This window comes from Leptosomus discolor, chromosome 3 (genome assembly GCF_034619465.1).
Source record: "Leptosomus discolor isolate bLepDis1 chromosome 3, bLepDis1.hap2, whole genome shotgun sequence".
Lineage (NCBI taxonomy): Eukaryota > Metazoa > Chordata > Aves > Leptosomiformes > Leptosomidae > Leptosomus > Leptosomus discolor.
This window is the reverse complement of record NC_141393.1, coordinates 36,275,417-36,291,844: the sequence shown is the minus strand read 5'-3', so window position 1 is coordinate 36,291,844 and position 16,428 is coordinate 36,275,417. Positions and strand designations below refer to the sequence as shown.

General features: G+C 38.9%; 1 protein-coding gene across 1 annotated transcript; it reads left to right on the top strand.

Annotated features, from left to right (window-relative positions):
- Positions 1-6,345: 6,345 nt before the first annotated feature.
- EMC7 (ER membrane protein complex subunit 7) lies at positions 6,346-15,663 on the top strand. Its single transcript, XM_086462608.1, has 5 exons — positions 6,346-6,584; positions 9,625-9,744; positions 11,699-11,837; positions 12,391-12,471; positions 14,417-15,663. Exons 1-5 carry the CDS (start codon positions 6,346-6,348, stop codon positions 14,567-14,569), a joined length of 732 nt encoding a protein of 243 aa, XP_086318734.1. The 3' UTR covers positions 14,570-15,663.
- Positions 15,664-16,428: the final 765 nt, after the last annotated feature.

Here is a 16,428-nt window from a genome sequence, read left to right as displayed (position 1 = left end):
TAATAATAGCTTGAAAATAGCTGCAGAAGAATCACAGACCAATACAGTGAAACAAGGCAACAGGAAAAAGTTATTTGCAGTTATTGTAAGTGGTAAAGTTCAAAGAAGCAGCGGCTGGTAAGCTCCCTCAGGTACCAGCTGCACACATGTAAGGTTATCTACATCAAATGCCAGTCTTGTACAAGAAAGGTATGTATAGAGGAACTTAAAGCCAAGGAGAGTCAGTTCTTAGCTTCTCAAGAACTGCCAGAATGTGTTTGTTAAAAAAAAAAAAAAGCTTCTACAGCTACTGTACTGCTGAAGATGACAAGCAATAGGAGTAGCTAAAGCTTCATAGAAGAACAAAGCACTGCAGAAATATTTCTTCCTTTCTGAGATGAAGAAATAGCCAACTGAATTCAGAGCTGCTGTAATTTTTCTATAAATAAGAGAATGATTTGAAGGCCCAGATTTACTTCTTTTGCTTTGCCAAATAATACAAGTGCACAGGTTTTACTACTTTCATATTTAGTTTGAGTCCAGATTTGCTAACACCACACACACTAACAGGTTTTTAACAACATATTTAATACACCAAAGAGAATGTTTATCATCTGGAAAATGCTGCTCCAATTACAATTGCATTTTACACTTTTAAGTCCCACTATAAACTGTATAAAATGGAACCCCTCCCCCCAAAAAAAAATTAAGGAGAGGTGGGCCTTGAAAAGGTGAAAATCAATCTTTAGTGCCCTTTGGTCAATCAGCCCCTTGAAAAGCAGCATAAAGTTTCATGTTGGGACAGAAATGTCTAAAATTCCAGTCAGAAGGCTCTGTGCTGCTTTTGGCCTTTCTTTGTTCAGTTTCTCCTAGCACAGAAGCAACTGTAGTACAATTTAAGCACCTGCTTAAGGCTGTCTCAATTACAGCAGCGCTTCGCATGTCGGAGAGAGGATTTCCTAGTCTCTGCAGGGCAGACAACTTGCAGACCTGCTCTGACTGTGAACATGTTACTTGGTGCCTGAACAGGATTCTTTCTGGTAGGACATCCTACCAAAGTGCTTGCAGCCACTTTGTGTTGCTCTGACCTCCTGACTGATGTGAACCAATTCTACACAGCATGTGAACTTCTTGAGCTTGAAATAAAAAACCACCAAACAAATGTCACTTTGTGGTGTTCTGTTACCAATACTGCAGTAACGCAAACATACTTTCATATGTCATTCTGTAAAGGATGGGATAATGCTGTATTATGTGGAGGCCACCTTGTGGCATTATGGAAGTAGAATCCAGATGTAAAAAACAGAACATTTTGACTGCATACCAAGAAATAAGGATTTTAAGCTGCTTGTATTTTTGGAAACCAGATGTCACAGTGATGTGTCATTCTAGCCTTATGTGAACGATTACAGGTGGTGTCCATACAGGCAACAACACAGGAATCTGAGAATTTGTGTGGCACCATTCTGTGTGGCACCGCTTCTTAATAGTGACCTTAATGGATGCTGTAGTTCTTAAACACGCTGCTTGCATGGTTTATGCACAATTGCTGCTTAACAGAGATGTAAGGACAAATTTTACAGTTAATGGATGCGATGAGGACCGCAGTCAAAGTACTGTAAAACCAACTTCCACATTACCATCATGTAACCACCCATATTTGCTTTGCTTGCAGGAGGAGGTCTGGAACTCTTACAGCAGGAAAATTATGCTCCTATTCCCTGAACTGAAACTAATAATTAAATTTCCTCCACCAAAGAATGAAATTTGAGTTCAGTAAAGATCAGTTCAGTCAACTGCAACCAGACAAAACTGGCTATCATTTGGCAATCTCAATGTCAGCATTTGCCAGCTCCTATGAAGATGAGTGTAGTGAAGTAGTATCCTGTTTATGGTTTTCGACATACACTATCAGAAAGGAGGGAACAATTAATTCCTGGGGAAAAAAAAAAAAAAAAGTCTTGAAGTTGGAAATGGAGGTAAGGTAAACCCAAAAGAGAAGTATCAAGTATGATCACTGCTGGAAAAGGAAGGTAGGACAATCCTGAATACTAGAACACTGGATCTTCCAGTACCTACCTACCCAGTAACATCTTCAAGGAGAAGGCAAAAAGGTTTCTTCATGAAGCTGTACAGTGTAGGAAATGATAATGCGGAGTGCCAGGGTACAAGAAAGCTGTTTCATGACTTAGCTTTTGTTGGATACTCTTCAGCACACAGCAAAACCTTGGGGAAGGCATCTGAATCTCAGTAATTTCCCGTTAAGTTTGTCCAGTCAACTGGAGGTAAAAGCCAACAAGGGGGTAGATGAAGGTTAGCTGAGACAGAAAAGCTGTCAATTGTATGTGCTGACTCCATGCTGTGGGGATGGATGCACTGGAGATGCAGAGATTATTCTGACTCAATTATGATTGAGTTTACAGGGGATTAGGAGGTTTTCTGCCCCAATATATAAGTCTGTCAGAGATGGAGTGTAGGGTAATATCCAGAGCACTGATGGGCAATCTTTTTGAAGCGGTCTGGTGTTCTGGAGCAAGTCAAGGTGGCGGCCTGGTACCTTTCTGCCCCAAGTCACAAGTAGGACCCTCTCCGGGCATCTTATAGCCAGGACAGCACAAAGACTGTCATTGGTTCCAGGCTGCAAGCCTGGCTTGTTCTGTTAAACGTTTCTAGTGTAGTATTGTAAATTACCAGTAGATGGCATAATGATTCCATGCTACAATAAATTTAATTTAAGAAAAAATTCAGTGCTGGAGGAAATATGCTGCACAATTTTTCCTTAATTCTATGTTTAATCATAGTAAAGCTCCTTGTGAAGGAGAGAGCTCAGTAAAAGAGTTACCTGGCTGTGGCCTTTCACAGTACCTCTATTTCTTCCATCTACCTTTTGTTTATATATTTTCATAGATCTGCTTGCTTGGGCAGGCATTTTGATTTCTTCTTACCTCTAATTAGTTTCTTAAAGAAAAAAGATGCAGGTATGAGTATTCTGATGCACATCTAATTCTTATTTATTCTTTGTATCATCCAGGTCTCTCTTTTTGCTTCCACTGAACATTTGTGAACCAACATTGCTCACCTGGTGCACTGGGTGTTTGTGTACCTGTGTACCTATATTGGGGGGGCTGACTCAAAGAATACAGTAAGATAGAGGCAGATGGCTGAAGGCTGAAGCTGCTCCCTGCTTGTCTGCTGAAAGTCAACAGCTCCACTTATCGCTGCCTGAATCACAGACAAAACAGATTGTGGGCTGCTGCTGTTTGCGGTCCAGTATTAAGGTAAACCAGGATCAATGACAGGATTATGTTCATTCTCAACAGCAAATATTTAAATACTAGCCAGGGTGCTATCAGCTTTATAGAAACCTAAGTTTTCAGAGCAATTGCCCTGAAATGTTCAAAGGTGAAATAAATGCTTTACTAATGGCAGAAAATGTATATAGCAGGTTTTGCTGGTGTTTCAACTGTGAAAGGGATTCAGCACAAAAATAAGTTCTGCTACATTTTTTGTAAACTCCTTTTATCCTCAGGAGAGAAAAAAACCCACCAGTATCCCAGACCACATGGTTCTCTGTAAACAGCTATGACGTTCATGGATTTTGATGTTGCATTTGGAGAGCTCAGAGGGATTTAAGGTGTCTCCTCTGCTTTTGTACATGAAACCAAAAGTGACAAGATGCTGGAGATATGGATTTCAGTGTTACCAGTGTGATGGCATTACATTAGTCTAGGACTCCTCTTTGTTCAACCCATTAGGGACTGTCAGCTCTCATTCACCTAACTGACAGTTCTGTAGCATTAGCGACAGCGGGCTGAAGTAACTCAGACAAAATTGAGAATTTGCTTGTGAGCAGGGCAGAACTTTTAAGAAACTCGCCAGTTTCTACACAGCTGTTACTCAGGGAATGAATCCATCAATGAAGAGACAGCTATAAAGCATGGGGCTCATCCTTGATTGCACTTTCAGGAGGCTGATGGAATTGTTCAGTTGTTTCAATTGAACTGAAACTGTTACTTAGCAGTTTTATCTGTCTTCTGATCGGGGATTCACTTGACATCAAGCTGCAGACACAACTATGCTAACAGTAAAATTCCTTCCAGAAAAAAAAACAGGTAGCATCTCCCAGATGATGTACTAAGACAGCAAGTCATTGGTTGTATTTTAATCAACTTATACCTGGACATTTTTATTTCTTAGTTTCCATTTGTACTATTTTTGTTCCAGGATTTTTCTTTTTTACCTAGAAGGGAAACACCCACAGCATGATGTCAAAACTCACAAGTAGCACTATGCAATCCACTCAAATGAGATGCTGGTACAGCTAGTCTGAATCAAAAAGGCAGTAATCAACCAAATTAATTATTTTCTCAGTTGCGTACAGCTAAAAATATGGTAACCAACTTAGCTGTTCGTATGAAACAGAACTATCAATATATATAGAAGTGACACAGTGAGAGAAGGGACTGTTTACCAAACGTTAAAAAGGTTGCATGCAATACAGCTACTAGAAACTCCGCATAGATAAAGATATGCCCCTGCACCCACAGTCAGGGTTTCCCCATGAGGACGGGAATCTAGCCAGGAGGCTGTTTTAGTTACTTGTCAGTTTGTTAGCAGAATGTTACAGAGAGAGAAGCTTCTTGGGTAACAGTATGAAAGAACAACTGAGGTTTTCTTTGGGTTCACAAGGATTTAAACCAAGTAACTGTATTATTTAGGTTATAAAAATAAATTCTTTGGTTGAGGAAATATTTAAAAAACTGGAGGACATGGCCATTCTGTGTGGTCTGACAGCATCCTGTTTCTTGAGGATATCTGAAAATTGGAGAATTTTTTTACACTAACTGCATATAAAAACTAGTAATGTGAGATGTCACTATGAAGACAGTGTCTTTCTATGGTGTTATACTGGAAACAGCGTTGTGTCTCTGGCTTTAACATAAATCCTACTGCTTACTGATTCTGTTGGTAATTACTTGCTTCATTTACAAAAACTGAAAAAAAGTGATACTCAAAGTTATTCAATGTAGAGAAGCTACTTTCTAACACTACTCAGTTCTAGTATTCTTAGATTTCCTCCCCAAAACTGCCGGAGTTTCTTGCTTTGTGAGTTTATGCGACAGAAGAACCTCATTGATCATGTGGCTTCCTGGTTGTCTCCAAAGCAGAGGCATCTCAAAAATACAACCAGAGAAATAATTCAAATTATCCCACTCACATGGGGTGACATATCTTTCAAAATCATCCTAGCACAATACGTTTTTATTGAATATCAGCTGATGACCAAGTTCATCATCTCTAACAATCATGCTTAATAATTAGATAATGTTTTTGACGTGTTCAGTAATTAACTCTGACATAAGTAACAGGTAAAAAGGAAGCAAGTGTAGCCACGACATGACAATGAATGTCTATGACATAACAGGATGTGCTTCGTAAAGGGAAAATAGGGGTAGGGAAGCTATTACAGCCCTCTTGGTTTCTCCCATAACTCTGTGCCTGCCTACTCAGTAACAGCTTTTCATACTACTGTACTGTCAGGAAGTGCTAGTTATTAATCAGAAACAAACCGCAGTACTATAAATCATCGGCTAAAAGAAGACATTTTAGGCTCTGATTTAACGACCAATTTAAATCTTTTTATTTTATAACCTTTCTTTGTACCTTTTTCCTAGAAAAAGCTTGATTATTATTCTTTGCGTGATAACTATTAAAATTTAACTTAAAGCTACAATGTCTTAATTATAAATGGATCTGTTACCAAGCAAGACACAACTACCTCTTACACGTTCCTGCTCTTCAGGTTCGCGTTTGTGTCCTTCCTCAATTTAACAGCAAATTATCCCCACAAACCGAAAACCAAAGGAGCCCTCCCTGCCCTTCCAACACCCGCGCCGTTTCTCACGTTGGAATGAGCGAACTCTTGAAAAACTGAGCCCGGGGACAGGCGATCCGGGCTGCGAGGCGCCGCCGAGCCAGAGCCGCCTCCGCAAAGGGCCGAGAGCCCCCGCCCCACGGGCAGAGGGACCTCCGCCACAGCCGCCACCCCCGGGGCACCCGCCCCGCCGTGCCGTGCCGGCGGGCTGGGGCTTCCCCCGCCGGGCAGAAGCTCCGAGGGAAGCTCCCTCCGGCCCGCCGCCGCCGCAGCACTCCCGCCTCGCTACACGTCACGGCCGCACAACTCCCTCACTCCCACTCACCGCTGCTCTTTACGTCATCTGACGTCACGCCGCTCGCCATGTGCGCATGCCTGCGCCCTTTCTGCCTGCATGGTGCGCGCGCGCAGCAAGTCGGCGGCCGCGACGGCTGGCGCCCAGCGCATGCGCGAAGGCGGCGGCCCCGTCGCGCCGGGGCGGGAGCGGCGCGATGGCGGCGCGGAGCGGGGTGGCGTGCCTGGTGCTGCTGCTCTGGCTTTGTGCGTCGCCGCTGCCCGATGGCGCCTGCGGGTCGGAGGCGGTCGGCACGGCGGAGTCGCCGGGCGGCGCGGGCCCTGGGGAGCGGTTTAAGATCGAGGGCCGGGCCGTGGTGCCCGGGGTGAAGCCGCAGGACTGGATCGCGGGGGCCCGGGTGCTGGTGGACGGGGAGGAGCACGTCGGCTTCCTCAAGTGAGCGGCGGGCGGGGCGGGGGGCTTGGTCCCTGCAGGGGAGCCGGCGTCCCTCGCCGGGCTTGAGCCGGTGCCGCGGGTGCCGCCCGGAGATACCCGCCGCTGCCGCGCGAAGCGTCCCTCCTGCCATCGCGGCCGTAAGATGGCGGCCGGCTGTGGCAGAGCGGAGTAGCTCCCCACAAGTTAGCGGCCTTGTCCCGGTTAGCAGCGCACAGCTCTGGAGGTGAATCTCTCGCCTCCGACTTCGGCTTTGCTGCTACACTCGTACCGTGTGAGGCACTGGAAACGGCCAGGCCTGCGGTGGAACCTGCAGTGCTGTAGGTGGTGGTGTCCTCAGCCCTCTGCAGGCGTAACCAAATCGATGACTGAGGCTGCTGGCTTTATAGCGATCAAAAAATTGGAACTGAATTTTAATTAAAAAAAAAACCCCCACACACCTTTTCATTGAATTCTGGAGTACAGTGTTCTCAGCTTTTGTGGATGCAAATTCTGTCACTTCTGCTTTAAGACCATCTCCTTTGCTAAGGATTTACCCGTTCTGGAGAACTGTTTGTTTGTGGTGGAAGGTTACAGTTGTTATCTATTACAGTGCCTGTGAAAACCTTTTTCACTGTGCCAGTGAAAGCCATTTGAAGAGATGTGGCTTTATTGCTTCACACAAGATCATGCAGGTGCATTTGGAAGCTGTAAAGAATCACATTAGCTTATTCAGTCTCGGGTGGTAGTAGGTATATTCAGATCAGCAAAGGATCTAGAGATATTAAGACACAGAAAACATCCTCAGAATTAAGAATTGAGCTAATCTCATAGCTTCAAGAGTAGAAGCTAATTCTAAAATCCTCTTTATTATTTTTAATAGTGTAATACATTGCTTTTAAAAGTATGTATTAAAATGTGAAAGTTTATGTGTAATTAAGATACACCATCTCATAAGTACCAATCACTTTTAATTATTCCCTCTGCAGTAAGAGTTGATCTGAATTTTGACTGGGAACTGTCAATAAGTTAACAACAGATTTTACTCTGCAAAACTTGGAGAACCTTGTCAGTGTAGCACCTGGTAAGCCAGTACAACCAAGTTGTGGGAGCCTGACATCGTATTTAGGAGCTGATTTAATAAATACCATGGAGTTGGTGGGTTTCCAAATGCTTGCTTGGAACTCCAGTTGCCTGAAATATGAGGAAATAGTCTTAGCTAAGGTTATACCATATTTATGAGTATAACCTAGATATCAAGCTCTATTGATTACATTAATTTGATAGGTCTGTTTATAGATGTATCAAATGATATTGATATAACTTAAAGCCAAGCAATTAATATGTAACTTAGTTTGATAAACGTATTTGTAGACGTTGCGCTACCATAAGCATGGTACATTTTAGCAAAAATGCTTTAATGTTGGTTGGAATTTTTTTTGTCACATGTAATGACCACAGTACTGGAGGGTAGTATACTTTTAGTTAGAACTGTGTTAGAAAAAAGAACAGTTTTCTTAAATAACAGTTATATTTCAGGCTCAGTGGAAGGATCCTTCACTTTGAGTGACAGATTTAAATGTACTTGGTATATCAGAAGATACTGTTGTCACCATCAGGCAGGTGTTGATGATATATTACATGGATGTCATTCCAGTTATCAAAAAGAGGAAAATAATGATTTTGATGTACCAAAGTTGCTTTTTGAGTATTTCAAGAGTCATTCTTTAGTACAAGCGTTGTTATAAATCTGGTTAGTTTCCCCACTGTAATAAAAACGAAACTTTTTTTCTTCTAAAAAGGGCAGTATTTGATACTAGTAAATGAAGTGAGAATTTGCTTTGTCATATAAATAAATCTTTAGAAAAAAAGTGTAATTTAATTTTGTCAAAATTACCCTGTAAAGAATGAAAAATTATAAGGAATTCCTAGAGAAACATCCTTATAGTTGCAATATGAGATAATGTAAGCATTCTTAGGTGTTCAAATCATCACGTAGAATATTAGTGAAACCCCCCTACACGGTACTGGTTACATGTTTCTGTCTTCGTGATGGGAAGGTCCTTAAGTGATGTACATCTTTGAGAGGGGAACTTGTGTGAAAGACATGAGGACAAAACTCTTCTTGAGGGTTCACTTTTAAGAGGGTTCATTTATTTGTTTTCCTGATGCAAATTTCTAGTTATCAGATTTTATTACTTTTTTTTCCTCTTTGAACAACTTTTTTTTTGTCTTAAGAGTCTTATTTTTAGGAGAGAGATCTTTTATTTTAATTTTAAAAGGGTAGAGAACACTAGGATTTTCTTCCTGGAAACTTCTGGAAGCATGTAGGAGGAAAACTACAAGTTTCTGTACTTTAATGGCAACTGGTGCTGAAGCTTTCAAGTATCCTTTTACTAATATTTTCACCGAATATTGCAGTTTCATATTTTAAAAGAAAAGCAGTCTGTCTAAAGATCCCTTCTGTGTATATGTTCAGAGCTCTTAGTTTCTTTACTGTTGTGACAGAGCTTTGCAGCGTGGGCTAGTCCTAAAGGGAGCAATTAAAAGTAAAAACCTCTATTTTGCAATAAAAGGCACAAATCGCTATTTTTGTGAGTTGCAAGTCATCTCTAATATCTGCCCACACTATGTAGGATGTCAATTTTGTTTTTTTTTTTTTTACTTCCAGCAGAAGTACTGAAGCAAAGTAAACTGCATTGTATGTATTTTGGAAGGAGGAAGGAAGGTGTAAGTTGATTCTGCCATCGTGTGAATACGTGAAATCTAACCATTTCAGATCTTACTTAGGCTGTTAAATTATTCCTCCAGCAAGACAATTTCTGGAGGGCGTGAGAAAATAACATAACTGGTGATTTCTGCTACTGTTGTGGCACACATTGATGACCTTAAGGGGCTTGATTTTACGAGTGCTGAGCGATTTAAATGTTCCTTTTGGTCATTGTTGTTATATTAAGATTTATAATATAAAATGGTACTATTACAGTTTCTTCTTTAAAAATAAAGCACCCTCTCTTTTGTACTGGAGCATATTGAAATGTAGTGGAACTTACTGTTTTTTCAGGACAGATGGAAGTTTTGTGGTTCATGATGTACCTTCAGGATCTTACGTAGTGGAAGTTATATCCCCTGCTCATAAATTTGAACCTGTGCGAGTTGACATAACTTCAAAAGGCAAAATGAGGTGAGCCTTTCCTGATTTGCTTCTGTGTTGATCTATCAAGTGTGCCTGACAGCACGATGTAAGAGATACTGTAGACAGTACTGTAGATGTGATGTTCCATTTCGGAGCATATGTTTCAGCTTCTTTTAACATCACTTCTAGGAGCACATATCTTAAAATCCACAGTCTGATTTCTTTATTCCTTTCACATTTATGGCCTTAAATAAGAGGAAATGGATAAAGAGAGTCCTTCTATCTGTTTACATTTGTTATTTCCTTGCACAACTATCCTGAAATAAAATCTAGACACATATCAGCTAACTGCTTTATCTTTTGCCAATACCTTTTGTTTTCTTCTCTTTTTCCTTTCGTTTTTGGTAAATGTTCTGTCAAGACTTGGCACAATGAAATTCTAATTCTAAGTCCTAAAATATTTCTGTTACAATTACTGGTAAATGCTAGTAGGTGCCGGTCTGCAGTATTTCTGTGGCATTGTTAGCTATTTTTTATGTTACGGCCAGATATGTTACCCCTAACAACAGTAACTGCACACTATTCAGTAAGTAATACAGAAAAATAGCTATCCTATCTAATAAGGTGATTTAAATTAACATGTTTGTAGTTTATTTTTCTTTGTACAAGCAGACATGTGGTATCTTAACTTTAAGTTTGTCTGTTACAGTATCTTACAAAAGATGCCATTACGTTTTAGGAGTACAAACAGCAATATAAACACTGCAGCAGTATTTTTGGAGGAGTTTAAAAATTGAACTCTCAAACTGAAAATGGTGCAAACAGGCTGTTTATAATAATAATAGCACAATTTGTTTGTGCTGAGATTTTTTTCCAAAATGTATGAAATTTTTATTTTTTATACTTTGTTAGGCAGTGTCTCATTCATATGTAATGAATAGGGAAATAGATACAGTAGGGTGTATAACCTCTCACTTAGCACTGTTTTGGTATCAGGACTAGAGGTAACAAATTTGATATTAAGTAAATTGCTAGGATATGTCTGCAGAGCAAAATACCAGTAGGCTTGACATCTATACTAGTCAAACAGGTAGAAACCATAAGGAGGAATATAGTTGGGAAATGCATGAAAAAATGTGATACATGGGGACTGGGCTTTTCTAAGGGAAGTTCTGCCTTAAAAAAAATGCTGGAATTCTTAGAAAGAGGGTATGGATATCCATGTGGATAATGGATGTGTTTGATAAGATCTACTTGAAAATCTCAAGCTTTTGAAGAAAGTACATAGTCATAAGACAGGAGGGAAAGACATTCTGTGAATTAATATTTGGTGAAAAATTCAGGAGGAATAAATGATTTCCCCTGTAATGGGCAGAAGTCATCCCTGGAGTTGCACAAGGTGGGTAAATATTCATGAATCGTGAAAAATGGGTGAAGAGTGACAAAACTAGATGGTTGTACCAAGTAACTATCTAAATACTAGGCCCAAGTGAAGAATACTAGTGAAGAACTATGGAAAGACCTTATAGAGACTGAGATTCAGTATTGATAAATGCAAAGTAATGTGCTTAGGGAAAAGGTAGTATTAAGTTCACATATAATGGTTGCTGCGAGAGAACTCTGTAGCTACGCTACACTGTTCAAAGCTCTACCTTCTCTTTAAACGTTGTAGCTTTTCTTAGTTATTACCAAAGTGAGAAAAATGTTTTGCAGAAGCCGCATTTGAACAAATAGTTCTGATGTTTCTGATCTGCAGGTCTATTTTCCATATAAAGTTTTTCAGCCTGCTTAACGGCTAGCTTGGAAAAAAGGTAAAGTGTCATTTGATTCCGTAAAGTTTTGCTGCTGAGAGAAATTAGCTTCTGAAAAATGAAGCTGACCCTGCTTAGCAAATAGTTTTGTTTGTAGTCTATTATTAAAACTTCGGAATATTATTAAATAATCTTTATTTTTTGTTAAGGATTGTGTTTGTATTTTTAATTATTTACATTTTGCTCTTTAGAGCAAGATATGTGAATTACATCAAAACCTCTGAAGTTGTCAGGCTGCCATACCCACTGCAGATGAAATCTTCTGGACCTCCTTCATACTTTATAAAGAGAGAATCTTGGGGATGGACAGATTTCCTCATGAACCCCATGGTATGTACAAGCAACACACAAAGGTTAAAAGTATGCCGAGGCTCCACATATAGCTATTCTTCAGAATACCGAGAATAAAATAATTGAGAAAATTTGTGCACACTTTGCTCTTCTCAGAGGATTAATTTATTTCTTTGGTTTTAACTTGCTTATAAATAGAAAGTTTTTCTATGAACTGTCCTCCCCTGTATACCTACTCTGTTAATGTATGTATGTCCTCTGAAAATAGTCCATAGTCTGCTTCCTTTGACAACATGATGTGTTTTGGTAGTGTGGACATCAACGTGCTGCAAGATTGTAATAATTATAACAGTTGATGGAGATAACAAGCGTTTACTTTAATGGTCCAACTTTGAAATCTGTTATTTAAAACATAATGCTTCCTTACCAGGTTTCTTTCCTGACAGGTAGGTTACTGTCATGGGTTACTGGCTCAGAATGCAGTAGTTCTAGAACCTGGCTGTTAAGCTTTTTTAAAAGCTTTATGTCACTATGTCTAAAAATGTCTGGAGCAACAAACAAGCTGAAGAAATACTTGCTGTTTTCTGTGTAGGTGATGATGATGGTTCTTCCATTACTGATATTTGTGCTTTTGCCTAAAGTTGTCAACACCAGTGATCCTGATATGAGACGGGTAAGTATGTTCAATTGATGGAGACATAGAGAACAAAGATAATGAGATTTTAAGGTACAGAAAAGTAATAAAAACAAAGCTGGACTTGAAGTCTTAATGGGCATTGTTTATTCAGTTAACACAGTGTTGCTGTTCTAACAATGAATTCTAACATTTCTGACACGTGAATTTGCTGTTAAAGAGCACAACACAGAACTAAATTGTGGGCACAGCTTTGAAAGTATTACAGTAAGAATGGTGCTTTCCAGAGTTTCTTTAGAGCGATAAATATAATTTCTCAAAAGCCATTTTTTTCTATAGATTTCCAGTGTTTTTCTGCACTATATTTAAATCCAGCACTTCATTTTTAGACATCATTTAATAAGTGTCAGGTGTGTTGAGAAGAGTATGATGTGGGGTTCTCTTACCCATTGACCTAAACCACATAGTTTGTGAGACTGTTAAATCCAGATGTCACAATAGTGTATATGATACAAGTCTTAATGTAGTCATTAAATTATCTGATTTATTGTCCTTTTATCATGCAAAATGCCAAATAGCAGAAGGCTAGGACAAAATGGACATTCAAGGTGTTTGCTAAATCTTTTCTTCTTTTTAGAAGTATTCCTTGTCTGTCTTGGGTGGCTGCTTTTTGAGGGTTTGGTTAATTTAAACTCCTTTTTCTCTAAATGACCACTGTCTTCAGTAGTACTTTATAGGTGTCAGAGTCTTTTTTTTTTTTTTTTTTTTTTTTAAAGTAATACCTATACAAAGCATATCAGAGCCATGTAATGCTCTTTTGGCTTTAATTGTCATTAAAAACAGGATACAAAGATATGCTATATCCATGGCACGTTCTTCAAACCAAGCTGAACTTTGGAAGTTTAATTTTTAAAAAATCATTTATTCCTGACTTTTTTCACTGTTCTGACACAGCTTACTGACAGGCTGTTCCGATGCTAAACCATCAGAACATTTATCTTTAAAGGATAGGAGAAGGGAGTTTCTAAGCACTCAGTTGTAAAGAGTAATGTAACGGCATTCTCTAGATGACCATGTATTAAATTCTTTGGTGTAATACGGATGTAGTATGGATGCAAAAGTAACAAAGGCTGCTGTAACAGCTTTTGCTTTGCTTGTACCTTGGAAATGGTTAAAGGTGTGTCATTCTGAATGGTAACTAGAAGAGCAGGGTCACAATCCCTCATTAAATTGGCAATGACGATAAGCATTATCACATTGTGGATGTGCAGTTCAGCTGTTGTATGCATTAAAAGTACTTCAGGGTTGGTTGGTTTGTTTGTTTTAAACCATACTAATTCGTCTCATAAAGCCACTATGCTAAACTCTAAAGTTACATTAAGCTTAGCTAGATTTGTGGTCTCATATTAAAATCCTTCCTTTCATGAAACAAAGAAAAGTTAGGTGCTGTACATGAATAGCTTGATGTTACAAAGCAGGCCAATAAAAATATCTAATCCCTTCAAACAGCTTCAAAAATTTGTTAGATTCAGCATAAATAATACTAATTTTAAAACCAAAAGTATGTGAAATCTGTGAGAACACATCTGAAAATCTGAACAAAAGCCTAAATTTTAAAATGAACGAAAGTAATGCTGAAAATAAGTAATGGCATCTTTTTCTTCTAGAAGTATTTTTGTTTTGTTTTTGATCGAGTGGTTGCCCTGTAAGGCTGCTTAAGACATGGTTACCTTTTTTCTATGCGCCAGTGCTTTTAGTTTTGGGGTTTTATGTTTCTGTGTGTAGCTGGGCATTTGGCTGTGGTTGCATAAGAGTATGTAGCAGTATGTAACCTGGAGGACTATAAATAGTAAAACAGTATTTGGGAAAATTTGACATCTTCCTGATACAATCTTTCAACTGATGCCTTAGAAACAGCCAGAATTGTTACAAGCTATTATATACATATATAATATATATATATATATCTAATCCTTGCATGCAGGAAATGGAGCAGTCAATGAACATGCTGAATTCCAACCATGAGCTGCCAGATGTCTCTGAATTCATGACAAGACTCTTCTCTTCAAAATCTTCCAGCAAGTCTGGTAGTAGCAGCAGTAAAGCAGGAAAAAGTAGTTCTGGAAAAAGGAGGTAGTTAAGTCTTCCTCCTAAGCCTGAGTTTGCACAACTGTTTGTTATGTGGTATCGTGTTTATTTGTTTATGAAGATCAAAAAGCCACTACTGTAAACGTTAGTCAGGCACAAAATACGTATGCTACAACTGTGGTGTATAGCTTTTTTTAGTCTGTATAAGCTGTTTTGTACTTGACAGTAAGCAAAAAGAGGACATGGCTTCGATACTGTATCTGTATAAAGTTATTGATTATACTGAATTAACTATATTGTTCTGTAGAGAATTATTATGAATTATATGATGTGCTAAACAGTAATGAATGTCTTAATCATAAGACAATGTATAAAAAAAATTCAAAGAAATAGAAGTGGAGTTCAGTCTTGAAAGGTCTTTAATGTTTTATACTTGCTGTTGAGTTCTGAAATGAACAAAGCCTCCTTTCAAAATTGAGTCATGGGTTTACTGATTAAGCGTTTCGCTGTATCAGCTTGTCGTATGTGCCACATACAAAATCATTTTATTTTACATTGTTTGCTGCCCTGTGCGCTTTAGTTCAAGGACTTTCCACTTCTTACTGCCCAGTTTTATTCTGATCTACTTTGTGCTAAAAACTCCTTGGGGGGAAAAAAAGCAAAGCATCCTGCATCAGAAAGTCTTTTAAGTTCTGTCAAGTCAGTTGTGAATCTAAGGTATGTATATGACATGAGGAATGTTTATTTTGGATCTTTCCTTTCTGAATCACGTGTACTACTTCTGCAACACTTTCGGTTCTTACTGTTTTCTGTGTGCTGTGTGTTCATCTTATCAGCGATATGATTTGAGGCCAAATACAGAGTAAAATTTTTAAAAGGAAAGAAAAAACCTAAAAGTATAGTAGGAAGGTAAATCCCACTCATCTTCAAAGTTATATTCCAAAGTATATGGCTGTCTCTGGGTATGCTGTCACTGACAAAACTGTTCTTTGAGCATGCCTTTGTGTCTGTACTGCAATACCCAGTAACTTCTGAGTAAAGTTGAAAAAATGGATTGTTTTCCACTAGATAAACATTTGCAAATTAAAATGACAGCAATACCTGCCAAACCCCATTAGCAGCTGTCTGTAAATCTTTTTTTGTTTTTTCTGGCTGGTTTTTTTTTTTTGGTTGGGTGGTGTGGGGTTTTTTTTTGGGGGGTGGGGGGTTTAGCTTAAATCCTGTTCTTTGTCATTTATACAGTTGCTAACTTCTTAGGTAACAGCATCCATGCAGTATGGGTAATGTGTATCTGATTCCAAAAATGGTATTTGACCTAAAGTACACCTGAGGCAACATCAATCCTAATGCATTTATTTGTTCTGCCAAACACTTAGGAGGGCTATAAATTGTCTTAGAGTACACACTTAGACGTATGTTGTGGAACATAAAAGCTGCAAAAGAATAAGTACTCATTCATAGGATTAAGTCAGCTTTTAAGATGTTGGAGAAGAAATAAACCAGTGGGTTTTGGGCAAGGAAAGATTTCGGTCTTTGCAAAGTAAGCTGCACATTTTTGGTCCTGTTTTTGTTTTGCTTGAGTGGTCTTTTTGTTTTATATATTAAGTAAATATATCCAATAGAGGCAAGAGGATATTTGGATATTGTTGCTGGAAGGATTTGCTGAAATGAGTGTCATGTTACCTTTGTTAAAAAAAACAAACAAACAAACAAACAAAAAAAACCCAACTCCTTTTTCAGCAGCATCTTACTGAAAAATTCATAGGAGAAAAAGGGAGCAGTTCTTTGAAGGTTGAGCAGTTAGCTTTGTTACTATGCTGTCCTGGAAAGTAGAAGCCATGAGTTACTTTTTGTTTAACAGTAATTGGAATGACAATTAAATTGCATTAACTTGTTGTAATCGCAGTT

Coding starts and splice junctions, on each gene's coding strand:
- EMC7 (XM_086462608.1), top strand. CDS start 6,346: ATGGCGGCGCGGAGCGGGGTGGCGTGCCTGGTGCTGCTGCTCTGGCTT. Junction 11,838..12,390: donor ATTTCCTCATGAACCCCATG/GTATGTACAAGC, acceptor TTTTCTGTGTAG/GTGATGATGATGGTTCTTCC. Junction 12,472..14,416: donor GTGATCCTGATATGAGACGG/GTAAGTATGTTC, acceptor CCTTGCATGCAG/GAAATGGAGCAGTCAATGAA.